This window comes from Balaenoptera physalus (genome assembly GCF_965194825.1).
Source record: "Balaenoptera physalus genome assembly, chromosome: 1".
Lineage (NCBI taxonomy): Eukaryota > Metazoa > Chordata > Mammalia > Artiodactyla > Balaenopteridae > Balaenoptera > Balaenoptera physalus.
In genome coordinates, this window is record NC_138882.1 from 6,400,447 (window position 1) to 6,417,988 (window position 17,542).

The window sequence follows — 17,542 nt, forward strand, 5'->3', positions numbered from 1 at the left end:
AAGAATCATTTTTGTTTAAAGCATGACGAACAGGTGAGTAAACCTCTGGTCTATTTCACCCTTCCTCATAAAAATGTTTACTTAAAGAGGAAAGGTAAAAATAAATGACTCCCTTCCCATTTCTATTCTCTGGGGCAACTGTTACTTTATGCAAATAGAACATAGATATCAGTTATGATCATGAACTTTTAGTTTTACTGAAATGACTTGTAGATAATACTCTTCTGCATTTATTGTTTTGACTCCAAATAATATCATAGGCCTCTTTCTCTGTCAATAAATGTTTCAACTTCATGTGAAGATTGGCTGGAATACGTTCCAATGTACTGATTGATCTCCCTACATAATCACGCAAGCTACAGATACGGAGTGACCAAATAAATAATCTTATCACTAATAATTTGTTTTATCTCCTGTTTCATTGAGTTACTGTCTCTTTTCTCAAACCAACTCCTTCATGTGGGCACTAGGTTCCACACCCTTTAAATTAGGCAAAGACCCTGCTCCATTAATTGTCCTCTTTCTTCTGTATCATCTATTTCTCCTCTATTGAATCAGTAACCAACATAGAAACATGCTGGAAATGTCACAACTTAATAAGGTAAAAGCAAAGTCACCAATGACTTTCAGGTAGCTAAATCCACTGTTCAATTATCAGGCAACTTGCCCAGTTCTAAGCAGTCTTTGACACGTTTGATGTCCTGTCAAATAACATTTTAAAATAAGTCTTTTTGACTTATGTCACTGGCATTGCTTCTGGGACACCAGCTTTGATATTGTGATTCATAATAGGAAACAAATTTTGGTCATTTCTGGCACAGAGCTCCCGAAATCCTTGGAATTTCCTAAGTAAGGAGAGCAATAAAGGCACCTTTTGTTATGTCAATGAAGTGATTTTTAGAAAGCCCTTTGGTAACCTAAGGATGGGCTGGTTGCCAGGAGAAGCAACCACGTGATTAGGGGGTTGGAACTTTCAGTCCCATCCTGACCTCCTGGGAGAGTGGAGGGGCTGGAGGTTAAATCCATCACCAATGGCCAATGATTTAATCAATTGTGCCTATGTAATGCAGCCTCCAGAAACCCCCAGAAAGGACAGGGTTCAGAGAGCTTCCAGGTTGGTGAACACATGGAGATGTGGGACGAGGGGGCATGGAGGGGGCATGACCCTGGAGGGTGCATAGCAGCTCTGCACCCCTTTCCCCATACCTTGCCCTGTGCATCTCTTCCATCTGGCTGTTCTGGAGTTATAGCCTTTTATAATAAAATGGTGATCTAGTAAGTAGAATGTTTCTCTGAGTTTGGTGAGCTGCACTAGCAAATTAATGGAACCTAAGGAGAGGGTCATGGGAACCTTCAATCTATACATGGTCGGTCAGAAGCACAGGTGACGACCTGGACGTGCAGCTGGCATCTGAAGTGAGGCCACAGGGAGCAGCCTTGTAAGACTGAGTCCTCAACCTGTGAGATCTGATGCTGCCTCTGGGTAGACAGTGTCAGAATTGAGTCGAATTGTAGGGGACGAGCAGGTGTCAGACACTTGCTTGTAGAATGTGGGGTAACAGCCCCACATTGCAATAGGGTCCTGGAATCATTTTAGCAGCCATCCCTAATTTTTCTCCTACAACCCTGTCTGACTCCTTCTCCTTGCCCAGATCTTCCTCTTATTTAGACATTTGAGCTCTTCACGTGATCCCATCCAGTCCCAAAGCATTAATATAATCTCTACAGCAGCAATTACCAAATTCATTCCCTAGCCCTGAACACTCTCAAATTGCCCATTCTACATCTTACGCTGGATATCGAGTAAATATATTTAATAGAATTGGGTATCCAGTAGATATCTTAAACCTATTTCTTCTATGATCACTGTCAGAGATACCTCTTAGAGAAACAGTTTTAAAAAATGGACAGAATTGGGTAACTAGATGACAATTTAACGCTTCAGAATATTGTGTAACAAATAGGTCATGAGTTTTTTTTCCTATTCTTTAGATAAAGAGGATCAGTAACCTCTTTTTAAATGACATTATTTAGAAATAAACACTAACCGGTACAGCGTGGTAATGACTGCCATAGTCCACTTTTACACACAAGTTCTTTTGCTTCATGAAGTACATAGTTTTCTTTACAGAGAACAGCTACCTTCTCTCCTTCCTGATAATTCACTGTGGTTAGCATATTATGAGCATTAGGTATCTGAGGTGGAGGTGGGCAGAGTTGTTTCTTTTTTCCTATGAAAGATTAAATTATTTGATTAATAAAAGCTAAAGAAAAACAGCTCAACAAGATAACATTTTGGTATAATGGAACATCCAATAACTAACACTCTCTCTCTCTCTCTCTCTCTATCTATATATATATACATAGTATATGGATGTATGTATTTATGATGCTATAGTAATAACTGTATTTTATGTTAACATAGTTTATGGTTTAAAAAAGCACTTTCATGTTATAGCAATTGATTTAAAATTTCTCAGGTGCCCCGTTCTATCTCCTACTCATTATGCAGTCAGTACTTTTGTATAATTTTCAAATTAACCCTTTTAATCTTTTTCTAGCTAATCCATATCATTCAAAAAAGTTATGCACACGTGATTCAAACAAGTTAGAATCAAAAAATATATATAAATAGGAACAGTAATGATAGAATCAACTAAGACTTCCCCTTACAACCTAACCTTTGATCACAATAAAAGATTTTCATGATTTGCATTTTCTTCTAAACGGAACAACGCTTGCTGATGGATGTAATTCGAATGCCTCTGTTTGACTAGGAATTAACTTCTTTTTGGTTGCTTGGCTTGTTCTTAGGGAAACATTTTAAATAATCACCTTGATGCCAGAGCATCATGGTCTGAGCCACAGGCGCACTACTTGACCAAGGCTCGTAGCAGTGTTTTCCTTCAGCTCATCTCCTCCCCTCCCCGCCCCCGCCAAGGGCAGCGGCTGCTGTCTAGTGGCAACTTCCCTTCAAAATTTTCTTTTCTCTCAGCCCCACCGCACAGCTTGCAGGATCTTAGTTCCCCAACCAGGGACTGAACCCGCGCCCTCGGCCATGAAAGCACGGAGTCCTAACCAATGGACCGCCAGGGAGCCAGGGAATTCCCACTCCCTTCAAAATTATTACAAAGAAAGTATTAGATATGAGTAAAACCAAAGGTCAGTATCAATTAAGCCAAAGCATGCATATTATCTGAATTTTACATTGGATTGTGGTTTATTTTTTCAAGGGAAGGAAGGCACACTAGCATTCTATAGTGCAAATTTTCTCAGCAAAAGCTGTTTCTATGAAAAAACTAGAGCGGTATCTGGGAGCTGGGTCCATTCATGCATTTTCCTATACTCTATGGGATTTGCCCTGTTTATTTATTGGCTTAAGAAATATGTGAATTGAAAGAATTTGATTCCAGTTGCATCATTTTTCTAGTCAAACTTTAATAGGACCAAGTCTTTTATAGTCTGTTTTGGTTCAGTAACTAACTCTGCAAAAGAAGATAAGGATTTGCCTGGTGTTATTGTTATTGTACATTTTTGATTCACAATGTTTGTCTCATAAACTTGAGGACAAGCTCTGGAGAGCACACGAAAAGAGGATTTCAGACTCATTCAATAGAGAGATGAATCGGTTTATTACCTCATTTATTATGTAGAAGATTTCCTACTTAGATATTTCCTTTCCTCTTTGTTTAGGTATTTTGTATTGACATTAATTTGTTTCTGTTTAGTTGTTCAAATATTTTTATTTAAATAAAAAGTCACAGGGATGAATACTTATTGGGTATCGTCAAAACTTTTAAATGAGCATCAAGCCTGCGCTGCCAATCTTGGGTTGGCAATCACGTGCAGACAACCTCTTAGAGGTCCCAGTGCAGGGAAGTGGGGAGGTTGATGTCGTCTATAATCTCAAACATATAAATCATGATAAAAAAAAAGGGTAAATAAAGTCCCAGCTAATCAAGTTAGATGTTCAGATACCATACAAATATCATTGCTGTTATACTTCAGATAAAAAGAATTGTACATGACGATCTCAGTTGTCCAACTTACTTGCCTTACAGAATTAGGGGCAACGTGGTTGGAAATTTCAACCTAGTGTAGGTAGTCTAGTCGAGACTGAACTGATAGAGGAACCCAGAAACAGGTTCCCATCTTGACTTTGACCAAGTAACTTCTTGGGGCTTTGTATTCCTGATTTGTAAAATAAAGAACTTTATTGTCTTTCTTTAGAACAAATCTGGCAGCTTGTGTGACGAATTTCCCTGTCTCTCTCCACCTACCACCACCACTACTTCTCAAAATTGTTATCTGACTCTTTCAACTTTCAAGAACTCCTCCTCGGGGATTCCCTGGTGGTTCAGTGGTTAGGACTCGGTACTTTCACTGCCAGGGCTCCGGGTTCAATCCCTCGTCGGGGAACTAAGATCCCCTCAGGCCGCATGGCATGACCAAAAATATAAAAGAAAAAAGAAAAAGAAAATGCCCAATTATTATTAAAAAAAGAAACTCCTCCTCATTTTTTTTTTTAACCTCATTCTAGGAGTATAATTTTACTAACTGCAAGTACAACCCTTATGAAAATCAATTTGATGCAATAAATCAAATTTTTATAGTTTTTCATCTAGCTCATATTGAATATTTGGAGATTCTAAATACCACTGTTAATTAATGTGTTCTTGTAAATTTTATAGCAGTTTAAAGTATTAAAATTATCAGTAATCTGACAACAATGGAGGAATGGAACATTGTGTACAGCTTTATATAATATATAAACACATTTCGGTTCTAACGTTAAATGAACAATGCAGGATAGGTATTAATGTATGTGATATGAGAATAGGCTTAATAGTGAAGTACGACTGGGGTAGAATTAGAAAAAACAAAGCCTGTTGCTGCTCCATTTAGGCAGATATGGTTTATTCCAGAGTCACTTGAGTGGCTCCCTCAGACCAACGTAAGGCATTTCCTGCAGAATGAGAGTGGCAGGATATTTTGTTTTTGTCATTTGGCAAACACTACCTTTTTTCCTCAAACGGAGATGAGGGAATGGGGAAGGTCGAGAGGAGAAAAGGGCTGTCAGGAAGTGGACAAATTTACACAAAAATCCCTGGGATTTCCAGGCACCATTGGACCAATAATTCCAACCTCTTTTCCCCAAGATTTTGTGTAGATCTTGTCGAGGTGAAGGAATGACCAAGGAATAGAATATGGAAAGGGAACTCAGGAGGAAGAAAGACAGGCATCCTGACTTCATCTCAACATTGAAGTTCGGGAGAGAGAGTTTTTGAATGCTTTATCTCAGTTTTCTTCCCCTAACCTCAGATTTTAGCAGGACGCTTGGAAAAGATTGAGAGACGTTTTTTGTTTCGGGGCTCCCAGAAAATTTAACAGTCATGCCAACTTTCACACCACCTGTAAACCTTCTCTGAAAGTTCTGCTATTTTATTTATATCCATGTATCTGGTGGCTTTCTTAGCCTCTCACTGTTCCAAGAAGGATGAAAACAGTGATGTGACTTTTTTTTCCTTGGAGAGACATTACTTCCTGGAATTTCACTCATTAGGGTTCTCTGCGTTCTTAGCTCTCTGATGGACTTCTTTTACAAACCTATGATTTTATAGTTTATCTTGATTTCTCTTGGTTTTAGGGTGTAAGTAACAGTCTCTTCTTTCTTTTCTTAACAAAAACCCCTAAATTTTACAGGTAAAATAAAGTTACTCTTGTGAAATACTTAGTTTCATTATTTTTCCTTCTACCCCTTCACATATGTGTAACTACAGTTCTTATTTTCTAAACACATACTTGTGAATCCATATTTAACATATTTTTAGTGTCTGTGAATTGGGTTTTTTTGGCATCCATAAGAGCTATGCTATAGCATATAATGGGGAAGCTTGTTTTTTTCCTGAAGTATTGTGTTCTGAGATCCGTTTGTATTTGTACATACAAAGCAGAGCATTAAAATAATTAATTTTCTTATTTCCTTTGCCTGGTCTTTCAAGTTCGATTATCCCAAGATTTAAAGTAAGATGACAAACAACTTTTAAAAGACAAGAGATTTTAAATGTCAAGAGATTATAAAACGTGCTCTACAAGCCTTAAAATACTACTATAAGCATAGGAGGGTAAAGAAATGAGTTTTTAGGGGCCAGTAGTGAAGGTTTCTTTAAAAAATGCTATCTGTATGTTATATCATAAGGGAGAGTAGGGGAAACTCCCATTCATCTTAAGCTAAGTGAAAGTAGGAAGCTTCTAGACCACCATTTTCCCCATGGAATTGATGGTACAGGGAATAGTCCCTGACTCACACTTAAGATTAACTGAAGTGTGGGAACATAAACTGGTGCAGCCACTATGGAAAACAGGATGGAGGTTCCTCCAAAAACTAAAAATAGAACTACCATATGATCCAGCAATTTCACTGCTGGGTATATACTTGAAGAAAACAAAAACACTAATTTGAAAAAAGATACATGCACCACTATGATCATAGCAGCATTATTTACAATAGCCAAGATGTGGAAGCAGCCTAAGTACCCATCAATAGAGGAACGGATAAAGAAGATGTGGTATATATATACAATGGAATACTACTCAGCCATAAAAAAGAATGAAATTTTTGCCATTTGCAACAACATGGATGGATTTGGAGGGTATAATGCTAAGTGAAATAAGTCAGACAGAGAAAGACAAATACTGTATGTTTTCACTTATGTGTGGAATCTAAAAAATAAAACAAGCAAAGGAATATAACAAACAGAAGCAGAGTCACAGATACAGAGAACAAACTAGTGGTTACGAGTGGGGAGGGGACTAGGGGGAGGGACAAGATAGGGGAAAAGGATTAAGAGGTACAAACTGTTAAGTACAAAATAAAAATAAGATACAAGAATGTGATGTACAGCACAGGGAATATAGCCAATAGTTTACAATAGTTTTATATGGAGTATAATCTATAAAAATATTGAATCACTCTGTTGTACACCTGAAACAAATATAGTATTATATGTCAACTATACTTCAATTTTTTTAAAAAATGGAGGAACACACACACACGCAAAAGATTAACCAAAGTGGTCTGACTGATAAAACATCTGAAGACATGGCTGCACTGGTGACATCACCCATTACTAAATCTCAGTGGCTAGAATGGTACCCGTGGGTAGGCCTCTACCTGGAAAGTCAGCTGTGGGGAGTGAGAAAAGGTCAGCAGAGAAATGGACGTGAAATCCAGGGCTGGCAGAGCTTTTACAAGGTAACTAACCCATGTCAAGGGAGATCTTCAGAAAAAGCATTCTCCCAAGAATCTATAAATGCCCTGTGGTATTTTCCTTTTCAGTGATGTTTTACATTTCTTTATTTTATTTAAAAATTTTTTTTAAATTTAAAAAATTTTTTGGCCGCGCCGTGCAGCTTGCGGGATCTTAGTTCCCAGACCTGGGATTGAAGCCAGGTCCTCGGCAGTGACAGCTGTGAGTCCTAACTACTGGACCACCAGGGAATTCCCTAAATTTCTTTATTTTAAAAACTGTATTCTCATATTTTCCTATATTTGTATTTTCACCTACTTTTTGGTTGCAGAATGCTTTTTTTCAGACTGCCCACCATTCTTCTTGATTAGAGTAAAATTCGTTAGATCTGCTTAATTTTTTCAAGAATTAGTTTTACTTAATGGATCAGCTGTAAGTAAAATAGTCTATTTCATTCACTTCTGCTTTTATTTTATTATTTCTTTTTCCTCTTAATATCTGGAATGTACATTTTCCCCTAGCTATATATTTAGCTAATATATATATATTAGCTAAATATATATCTATATATACACAAGTTTATTTTTTCCAGAAATAATGTGCATTTAAGCCTGTGAATGTCACTCTAAATTTTGGTTACTGCGCACCTCATAGGTTTTACTATGTGCTTTTATAATTATAATATAAATTTAGTATTTTAGTATTTTAAAAATATTTTAGTATTTTAAAATTTAGTATTTTAAATACTATCTCATTAGGTTATTTGGAAGTGAATTATTTCACAAAACGAAGGCTAGGGGAGTAGACAAATTTCATTATTACTTTTAAATATTATTTCTTTGTGGTTATGAAAGTGATCTATAGTGTTTAATATTGGAAATGTAACAGTGAAAAATAACTGGTTAATTTAAGTAAACATTCCATGGGCACATAAAAGACTTTGAAATTCTTGAAACTCTCAGAACAATATTCACTTCCATATATAAAAATAAAAATATGTTGAAAAAAAATTTAACAAAAATGAAACATTTTAGTTGTTTTAAACAAATTATAGTTACCTTATCTTCTTGAAATCATTCTTTATTTAAATTTAATAATATATTCCAATTACTTTCTCCCTCACAATTTCTAATGCTATCATACTCTTTTGTTAAGAGTTACTATTTCATCATATATATTTTATATGATCTCTTTCAAAGTATGTCTTTGAGTGGTAAATTCTCTTAGTCTGTCCTATGTTTGAAATTTTCTTTATTTTGTAATCATTAATGGATAATATTGGTATATAGAAAAATTGGTCACCAATTACTTTCTTAAGTACTTTGAAGAAATCACTCTGTTTTCTTCTGGCTTCCTACTTTGCTGACAAGGAGTCTGTAATCCACCCTCTCCATTTTCTCTATCTTGTTGCCGTTTCTCTGTTAGCTCTCTGTCTTTTTACCTGGTTTATTTTAATCTAATACAGTGTCCATTTATAATTGTGATTTATAACCTTATTATTCAAGTTAAATGATTTGAAAATAGGCCTTCAAAGAATGTGAAACTTATTCTTATGGAAATAATTTTTACATCAGGTACTTTTTTCTTCCCAGCTTACTTTCTGGACTTCTGGTCCAGAATTCACAATATATGTCAATTATCCATCACAGTGTGTAATTTGGGTTTTAGTTGTTTCCTAATGTCATTGAAGATTGACTTTTTGCTCTATTTTTACAGGTTTTTTTTTTTTTTTAATGGCTTAGAGAGACTGTAATAGGGTAAAAATGGCATTACTACATCATCTTGACCAGAAATCCAGGGTTCTTAAAGGATAATGTTTGTCTGGAAACAGTGTTATGAGTGGTTTATAACTTATCTTCAATTTTAAAATTATATGTCACAGTAAATAATTTAATTTAAAAGCATGTCAATTTCAAGAGAATTTTTCTGGTGAAGAAGCAAAGAATCTACAAAATCTTTCAAACAAATCTTACCTATGCAGTCTGGTTCAGGGTCCCATTTCCCGTTGATGCAGACTGTTTGTACGTATGTATCCTTCCCAGTACATTTGTAATTTATTTTGGCATTATGATTAAATTCATGCCTATATGAACTTAACAGTCCTCTTGCATAAAGCCTTGGTTTTTCACACCTCTTAAGTTGGTTTGTTGCTATCAAAAAGGAAAATATCCATACAAGATAAGACTATTAAACAGAAACTAAGCAATCACCTCAATAAAATATCTGAAATACTTATGGTATCATTAAATTATGCTTGATGCGTTTAAGCAATATCCTACAAAATTATTCTTCATTTCATTACATGAGGTAGGCTGTGCTGTCAAAAAAATGAAAAAGAAAGCAAAAAACTGTATCCGGTCTTTGAATGACAAAATAATATGTCAGAAAGTCTTTTGAGAAATGAGAGTGCAAGATGGATTCCTCAGGTCCAGGGTTTTGACTGAAGGACAGTCCTTTTGGAGTTACATTCAAATATTTTCAAAGCATTTAAATAATAAAAAGAGGTGATGCACAAGTATGTCTGTGGGAGTATAGTATTAATAAGGAGAGATAAATCTGGATGTTCTTTGAGGTTCAATCACTCCCACATTTCAGAAGCTTAGCAAAGACCCACAGTCCCATGCTCCAGGGAGAATTTCCCTGATAACACTATCCACCCTCCAAACATGCATTTCCAATAGGCTCCTGCTTGTTGAGGTGGTTTTTATTGTTACATCTCTCCCCTTTTGTCCACAAATATATAGATTGTTATGGAACCTTCCCCTCAGTGTGTCAAAGGATGGGATAATGAGACATGGAGGGTTCTGCTACTTCTCTGCTGATAAGTGGTTTTTCTCCAGCAATTCCTACTTTAAATGTACAGCATGTGACGCTGGTGATTGGATGTCTGCATCCCCCTTCTACGATCGGTGACCATGAACAGCTTACGCCTTCCTGGGGGTGGGAGACATTTCCTCCCAGTGAGTCATCACAGACTGCCAGTGACCAGGTGTCTGCCAGGCTCAAAGGGGTACAACAGCTAAGCTTTTCATCCCCAGAAGTAGGTCAGTTGATGATCCAAAAGTCTAGGAGATGGGGAAAAGGAGTGGCTCTGGGTTGCCTACTTTAGAATCTGGAAGAAGAACAGCAGCAGAGAGTCTTGCTAGTTTTTAAAGCTCAAAATGAAAGGCTTTAATATATTGGGGTTGCTGGAAATGGGACAAAAGAGGCCAGTATCTGACCTTATCAGGAAAAAACTGGCAAATACTTACGCATTATGGCTGGAAGTCCAAGGACTGCTGGAACACAAGGGGAAAGAGCAGAGCACAAGGCAGATAGACTGATAGAAAAACCTGGAATAAATCTTATGACTTCTGTGGAGGAAACGTATAAACAAGCCCCCTGTATTGGGAGCACGGAGTCTTAACCACTGGACCCGTGCTCCCAGTGCAGGGGGCATGGGTTCGGTCCCTGGTTGGGGAACTAAGATCCCACCTGGCATGGCCAAAAAAAAAAAAAAAAAGCAGAGGTCCAAATGTTCTTGATTCACAGAGCCCTTAGTGTCTCAGTAATCTTGCACAGTATCTGTAGATCAAAGGAAATCCTTAACCATTCAGTTTATTAAGTAATAAGGAGCAAACAACAAGTGTCTTACATCCTAACAATTTAATACCTGGTGGGCACCAGCATGTGCTGCTATAAATATATTTATTGATTTAAAAAGTTATAAACAATCACATATAAAATTGAGAAATGCATTCTCACCAACACACTTAGGAAGCTCAGTCCACATTCCACCAATACAAGTAATTGTATTATTTCCAATCACTGTATATGTATTTCTGCAATTCAACACCACTGAAACTCCATGTCGATAGGGAGGGACAGAGGGCTGGCCAAAGCCATTCTCAAGTTCAGGTATAAATTCACATGTTTTCCCTGGTTCTAAGAAAACATGATAAAAGATATGTTTAGCTTTAAAATATTTTAAATCTTTTTACATATGTATTTATATATAAGTACAAAGTAAAAGTAACTCTTCTGTTTAAACATAAATATCTATTTACCAACACAGGTGGGCAAAGTTGTCCATTCTCCATCCATACATTGTATTTTCTTAGGTCCCTTCATTAGAAAATTAGGATTGCAATCATATTCCACCATTTCACCGTGTTCATACTTTTCTTGTTTTATGCCCTTGATTTTCCCATTGGGGAGTTGAGGAGGTTGACCACATGACTGTACTTGCCCTATAATAAAATAAACTGTGTAAATAATGCTTAAATGGTCTTATAAATATGGCAAAATGTGGAGTTACTATTTTGGTTGATCTGGAACTAAATTACATTTATACTACATTCCTATTTTTTTCAGGTTTGTTTTTACTGTGTATATAGTTCATTGACTATTATTTTTCTCAAATTTTGACATTTTAGTATGAATAATTTTGAACAAATTAACGAAGAAAAATGCATAATAAACACATATATTGATCATCTAGGTATATAAATATTACATTTTTCCCAATTTGCTTTTTTGTGAAGTAATTTAAAATAAATGATAAACAGTGAGATTTTACTTCTAAATTCTTTGGAATATCTATCTAAGAAATAAGGACATTTACCTACATTCATAAAACATCTTATTACATTTCTTCAAACTAGCAATAATTTTTTAGTACAATCTTATATTCTTTCTAAATCCAAATATCCTGGTTTTCCCCTAACCACAATATTTTGCAGGTTATTTATTACATAGCCAGGCTATTAAGTTGCACGCTTAAAGATTTTAAAGTAGGTCAATAATCTGTATATTATACAAAAGTTAATAAATATCAAATGTGTGGTATGATATACACATACAATTATAGTTTTTATTAAGTAATATCTATAAACACCTACAACAATTTGATCAAATAATGTCAACTGAAACAAGTTACAAATTATCATTGTTTTAAATTGAATAACACATATTTACAATGATTTGATTATTTCCTTAATTATTTAATAGAAATATATCAAGGCCCACGCAATATTTTTTAAAGTATATATTTTTAACGAGATTAAGGGGAAAACACCTTAGCACTTCTTAATCCCAGCCACTATATTTTGATCTATAAAATCCCATTATATATTTCAAAACTCAGAGGTAGAATTACCTCTTGATAAAAAAAAAAATTAAATAATCTATGCAACTCAATTACTATGGCCTATCACCCCTCCTCCTTCTCAGTTAAAATACCACCTTTGACATTTTTTGCAGTTTGTCAATTACAGATATGAGTCAATAAAATACATAGATTTAATATAAAAATCTAATTCTTGTTTCATCAATTCTAAAATAAATATTGACCTTTGCATGTTGGAAAATTAGGTGACCACCCAAATTGGTAACATTGAACTGAATCCGGCCCAACTCTTCTAAGTCTTTGTCTGCAGGAGAATTTCAACACGTCTCCAACTTTGTATTTTTCTTGTTTTGGATGAGCATCTACATTTGCTTCCAAAAATGGAAGATGACATTCTATTTCTAAAGATAAAATTAAAGTAAATGAATATATGTGAAATAATCATCGCAAAAATGAATTTAACATCTGCTATATAAAAATAAGATTCAGGGGGCTTCATATACAGAGCAGCATATACTCTTGCCTTTAAAAAAATATTTGCATCCAACAAATATGTGTAAGACCCCTCAGAAAAATTAGGAAATTGAGTAGCAAGGTAAAATTTGTATGACAATCTCTTCAGGATTGTAATAGACAAGTTCTGAGAAGTTACTTATAAAATAAATTATTCACTTTGTTTAGTTAACAATAAAAAGTTAATAACTTCTATAATTTGTTTATAAAATAGAATAGGAATAATTTTCACACTCAAAGCACATGAAAAGCCTTCTTTCCAGTAATAAAAATTAAAGCACAACGTATTTAATTACATTTTCTCATTAAAAATGATAGTTATGTTTAGAAAGTAGATAACTGGAATGCTTGAATAAGACATAGAAATTTTAAGTAGGAGGGAGCATTAAAAAGCAATTCTTAATTTTATAAACAAGGAACTAAATATCAAAAACACGTGGCTCAGTTGTCTCTAGATTTCTGAATCTTTCCGTTATATCCAACTGTATCACTTGTAACAAATTAACAGAAACCTCAATTCAATAAAGTCAGGAGACCAGAAGGGGGAGCTCTCACACCCTGTGATCATAACAGAGCCCAACAGGAAGAAGAAAGACTCTTCTTTCCTGCAAGAACTCAGCCAATGAAAAGCCATTGTTTACATAGTCCTCCTGACTTCCTTTTCTGCTCTGGAGCAGAGGTCTCCTTCCCTTGCCATGCAGGGACTTGCACGTGGCTCTTCATGGTTGCAGACCCCAAGCTGCAATTCTCTGCTGATCCCAAATAAACTCATTGCTGGAGACATAACTGACAGTCCATTTATTTCAGGTCAACCTAGTATGTTTGTAAAAACTAAAACATTATGGATACCTTCTGATTCAATTAGAAATGGATGTATACATGAATATACGTGTGTATCTTTCTCATTTGACCTTCTGTTATTAAAGATTCATTTATAAAAGAATATATTGAAATTCACATGTGAAAATATAAATGACAATCAAGACAAAATAAACACTCTCAATAGATCAGGCACACATCAAAAAAGTGCAATGAGATATTTTCTAATTAAATAATCTCAGAAATATTATCTAAACTACCCAGTTTTATGTATCGTTATTGGCAATGTAATGGTTTAATAACAGTTTATTTATGCATATCCCTCTGGAATGCAACTCACTCAGCTTCTATAAAATTTGCATCCTTGTATCTGTATTTTATTCCAATATTTTGCACAACAATTCTTTACTGATTGTTTACATTATTTTTCTTATCCAATTGGGAAAAAAGTTCCATTGAAAATACTTGATCTTGGATGATACAGAATTTTCCAGCTTGTTTATTCACGTAAAGTTATTATATGATGCTGTAGACGGAATAATGGCCCCCAAAGATGTTCATGTCCTAGTCTCTGAAACTTGCAAATGTGTTACCTTACATGGAAAACAAACTTTGCAGATGTAATTAAGGTAAAGACCTTGAGAAAGAGAGATTATTCTGAATTACCTGTGCAGTGGTGGGTCCAACGTAATCACAAGGGTCTTTATAAGAGAGAGGAGGGTCAGAATCAAAGTAGAAAATGTGACAACAGAACCAGAGGTTGAAGTGATTTGAGGAAGCAGCCATGAGCCAAAAAATGCAAATAGCTTGGAGAAGTGGTAAAAGGCAAGGAGACAGATTCTTTCCAGAAGGAACCTTGACCTGACACATTTTACGTAAATGCATACACCTTACCAGAGCAAGCATTCTTTTTTTTTTTAACTTTTTATTTTATATTGAAGTATAGTTGATTAACAATGTTGGCTAGTTTCAGGTGTACAGTAAAGTGATTCAGTTCTACATATACATGTATCTATCCTTTTTCAAATTCTTTTCCCAATTAGGTTGTTACAGAATATTAAGCAGAGTTCCCTGTGCTCTACAGTAGGTCCTTGTTGGTTATCCATTTTAAATATAGCAGTGTGTACATGTTAATCCCAAACTCCCTAACTATCCCTTCCCCCCACCCTTCCCCGCTAGTAACCATAAGTTTGTTCTCTAAGTCTGTGAGTCTGTTTCTGAGTTTCCTTAAGAAACTAAAACTAGAGCTACCATATAATTCTGTAATCCCACTCCTGGGCATATATCTGGAGAAAAACATGGTCCAAAAGGATACGTGCACCCAATGTTCATTGCAGCACTGTTTACAATACCCAAGACAAGGAAGCAACCTAAATGTCCATCAACAGAAGAATGGATAAAGAATATGTGGTACATACGTACAATGGAATACTACTCAGCCATTAAGAAGAATGAAATAATGCCATTTGTAGCAACGTGGATGGACCTAGAGATTGTCATACTGAGTGAAGTAAGTCAGACAGAGAAAGAGAAATATCGTGTGATATCGCTTATATGCGGAATCTAAAAAAAAAAAGATACAAATGAACTTATTTACATGACACCTTGATTTCAGGACACGGACCTCCAAAACTCTAAGATAATCCGTTTGTGTATGGCATGCAAGCAACCTTATTCTGAGCGGGCTAAGTGCTTTGCAAAGATCTGTTATTATATCGTATTTTACTTTGGCTTCTTAAAGCTATGTGGACATACCTTGAATTTTGACGATTGCTACTTAGGAAACATCTTTCTAGAAAGCCTACCAAAAAGAAACCCATTAGGAATTGTTTTTATTTTCTAGATAAACAAGTACTTACCATGGCATCTGGGCAAATGGGACCAGCCGTCTTCACCACACACTGTGGAGCCCGTGGTGCGTCCATCCCGGTCCTCATAGCCGTCGTGGCATTCGTAGTCCAGCCTGTCGTTGAGCTTAAACCACGTGTCCTTACCTTTGCTTCTGGCATTCACGAATACCGGCCTATCACAGGACTCTGAGGCAAATAAAAAATCAGAATTTTATTTCTACTGTTAACCCCAAGCACACAACCAGCTAACAATAACATTTAACCATCATTATGTCTTAATAAATAAATGACCTTATAGAAAACATCATTACTAATAATTTAATAAAAATTAATTTTAGTTACATTTTCCTTATCTATCCATTCTTGGATAAAATACACCAAGTCTTTGGTACAATATACATATATATATGTAGTTCTATCTATCTATCTATAGTATATATTCTAACAGTAATGCACTAAATAGCAGGCAGCATATATACGTACCTACACACACACACACACACACACACACATCGTGACAGGAAACATTAGTTCTCTGGATAAGATACTATGTAGTTTACTGCCTACCGACAGCCATAGTGCAAGTTCTCAGAGCCCGTGTCCCTAATCCATCAGGCCCCGATGAACCAGATGCAAAGGCAGCCTGATGTTATCCTGCCCATGCAATGGCTTTGCACCGTAGGAGAGGAACCTCAACATTATTAGACTTGAGCTCTTATAGGGTAGCTGGCATATTGATCTATTCTCCTCTCAGTAGAGAAAGGGAAAGAGAACTCTCCTCTGGAAGTTATGAACATCTCCTAAAACAGACACCTGTGGCCTTAAAAGACGCCAGGCTGCTACAGCCCCACAAACTCTCTGTCCCGAGCCGCCCCGCTGTGCTGGGAGTACCCCTCAGATGTGTGTGAATCTTCCTTTCTGAGCCCCTCTGCCCCAGGAGCTCCCTTGTTTTCTTTCCCCTCTGGGTGCAGCCACGCACTGCTGTCTCTGGAAAGTTCTCCTGCTCTGAGGGACTTTCCTGGCATCCCCCTATCCCCATGGCACCCAAATAAAGCTCACGGTGTGCAACTGCCACCCCGAGGTCATGTCTTTGTCCTCAATGAGCCTCAGAATCACCTAACTCTTCACAATGACATAAATAGCATTTTTGGACTGTGCTATTTTCACTTTGAAGCCTGTCTATAGATGGGGGAAGCAACAGAAAAAAATTTTTTTCCAGACTCCGTAATAACAGTTTCTGTGTTTATGTGTTCAGATAGATTTTCAGTTACAGTTAAACAATAATACAGTAAGTATCCGAAAGAGTTGTATTCAGATACATAAGTACATATACTAATAGAAAGAATTTTCTCTTCTGTAGTAGTGTAGTTTGTGATAGATTATTCTTCCTAATTTTAGTAAAAGTAAAGAATACACACTTGGCTTTTAGAACTCCATAAACTGAGGATATTATAAGAAAAGATTTTATACCTCTTCTTTACTAAGAATCTATGAAAAGAACAGAAATTAAAAGAAAGGATAAGAAGTAGAAGAAGATATAGTAGAAGTAGAAGTTGAAGTTTCTGAAAATATGACTGAGTAAAACTTAGATAATAATACACTTACGACATCAATTTTAGGATGTCTGCATTAAGAAAGAGAATAAAATATCCCTGTATAACTTCAAGTCCTACCAAATTTAAGATTTTTTCCATGCCTCTTAACTTGATTAAAGAGTACAGATTTAGCACTTTTTTTTTCCCCTAAGAAAAACTATAAAAATCAGAAATCCATTGGGTGTAAGTTTCCCAGAAACAAGAGCCTGCCACCCACCCATACGTCTCAAATATTCACAAATTATAAGAATTTCTAGACCTGTTCCTTCTCTGCAGCATCAGATTATGGATTGAAAAGAGCTTAGTGTTAGTGTCCTTTGAACGCTGCACCACGGATGCAGCTTATTCCCTAGACTCACAACTTGTATTAAAAGGAACAAGAAATCAACTACAGGAGACTGAGAATTT

At 35.8% G+C, this 17,542-nt stretch overlaps 1 protein-coding gene across 6 annotated transcripts in view; it reads right to left on the minus strand.

Annotated features, from left to right (window-relative positions):
- CFHR5 (complement factor H related 5) overlaps positions 1 to 17,542 on the minus strand; it is a 49,649-nt gene that overhangs the window by 13,087 nt on the left and 19,020 nt on the right. For all 6 annotated transcript variants that reach the window (XM_082425643.1, XM_082425644.1, XM_082425640.1 and 3 more), the window contains 6 exons: positions 15,549 to 15,725; positions 12,582 to 12,758; positions 11,297 to 11,479; positions 10,995 to 11,174; positions 9,224 to 9,400; positions 2,049 to 2,231 (listed from right to left, as the gene is read on the minus strand). In XM_082425643.1, coding sequence (XP_082281769.1) covers positions 2,049 to 2,231; positions 9,224 to 9,400; positions 10,995 to 11,174; positions 11,297 to 11,479; positions 12,582 to 12,758; positions 15,549 to 15,725 — 1,077 coding nt within the window. The remainder of the gene's footprint in view (positions 1 to 2,048; positions 2,232 to 9,223; positions 9,401 to 10,994; positions 11,175 to 11,296; positions 11,480 to 12,581; positions 12,759 to 15,548; positions 15,726 to 17,542) is intronic.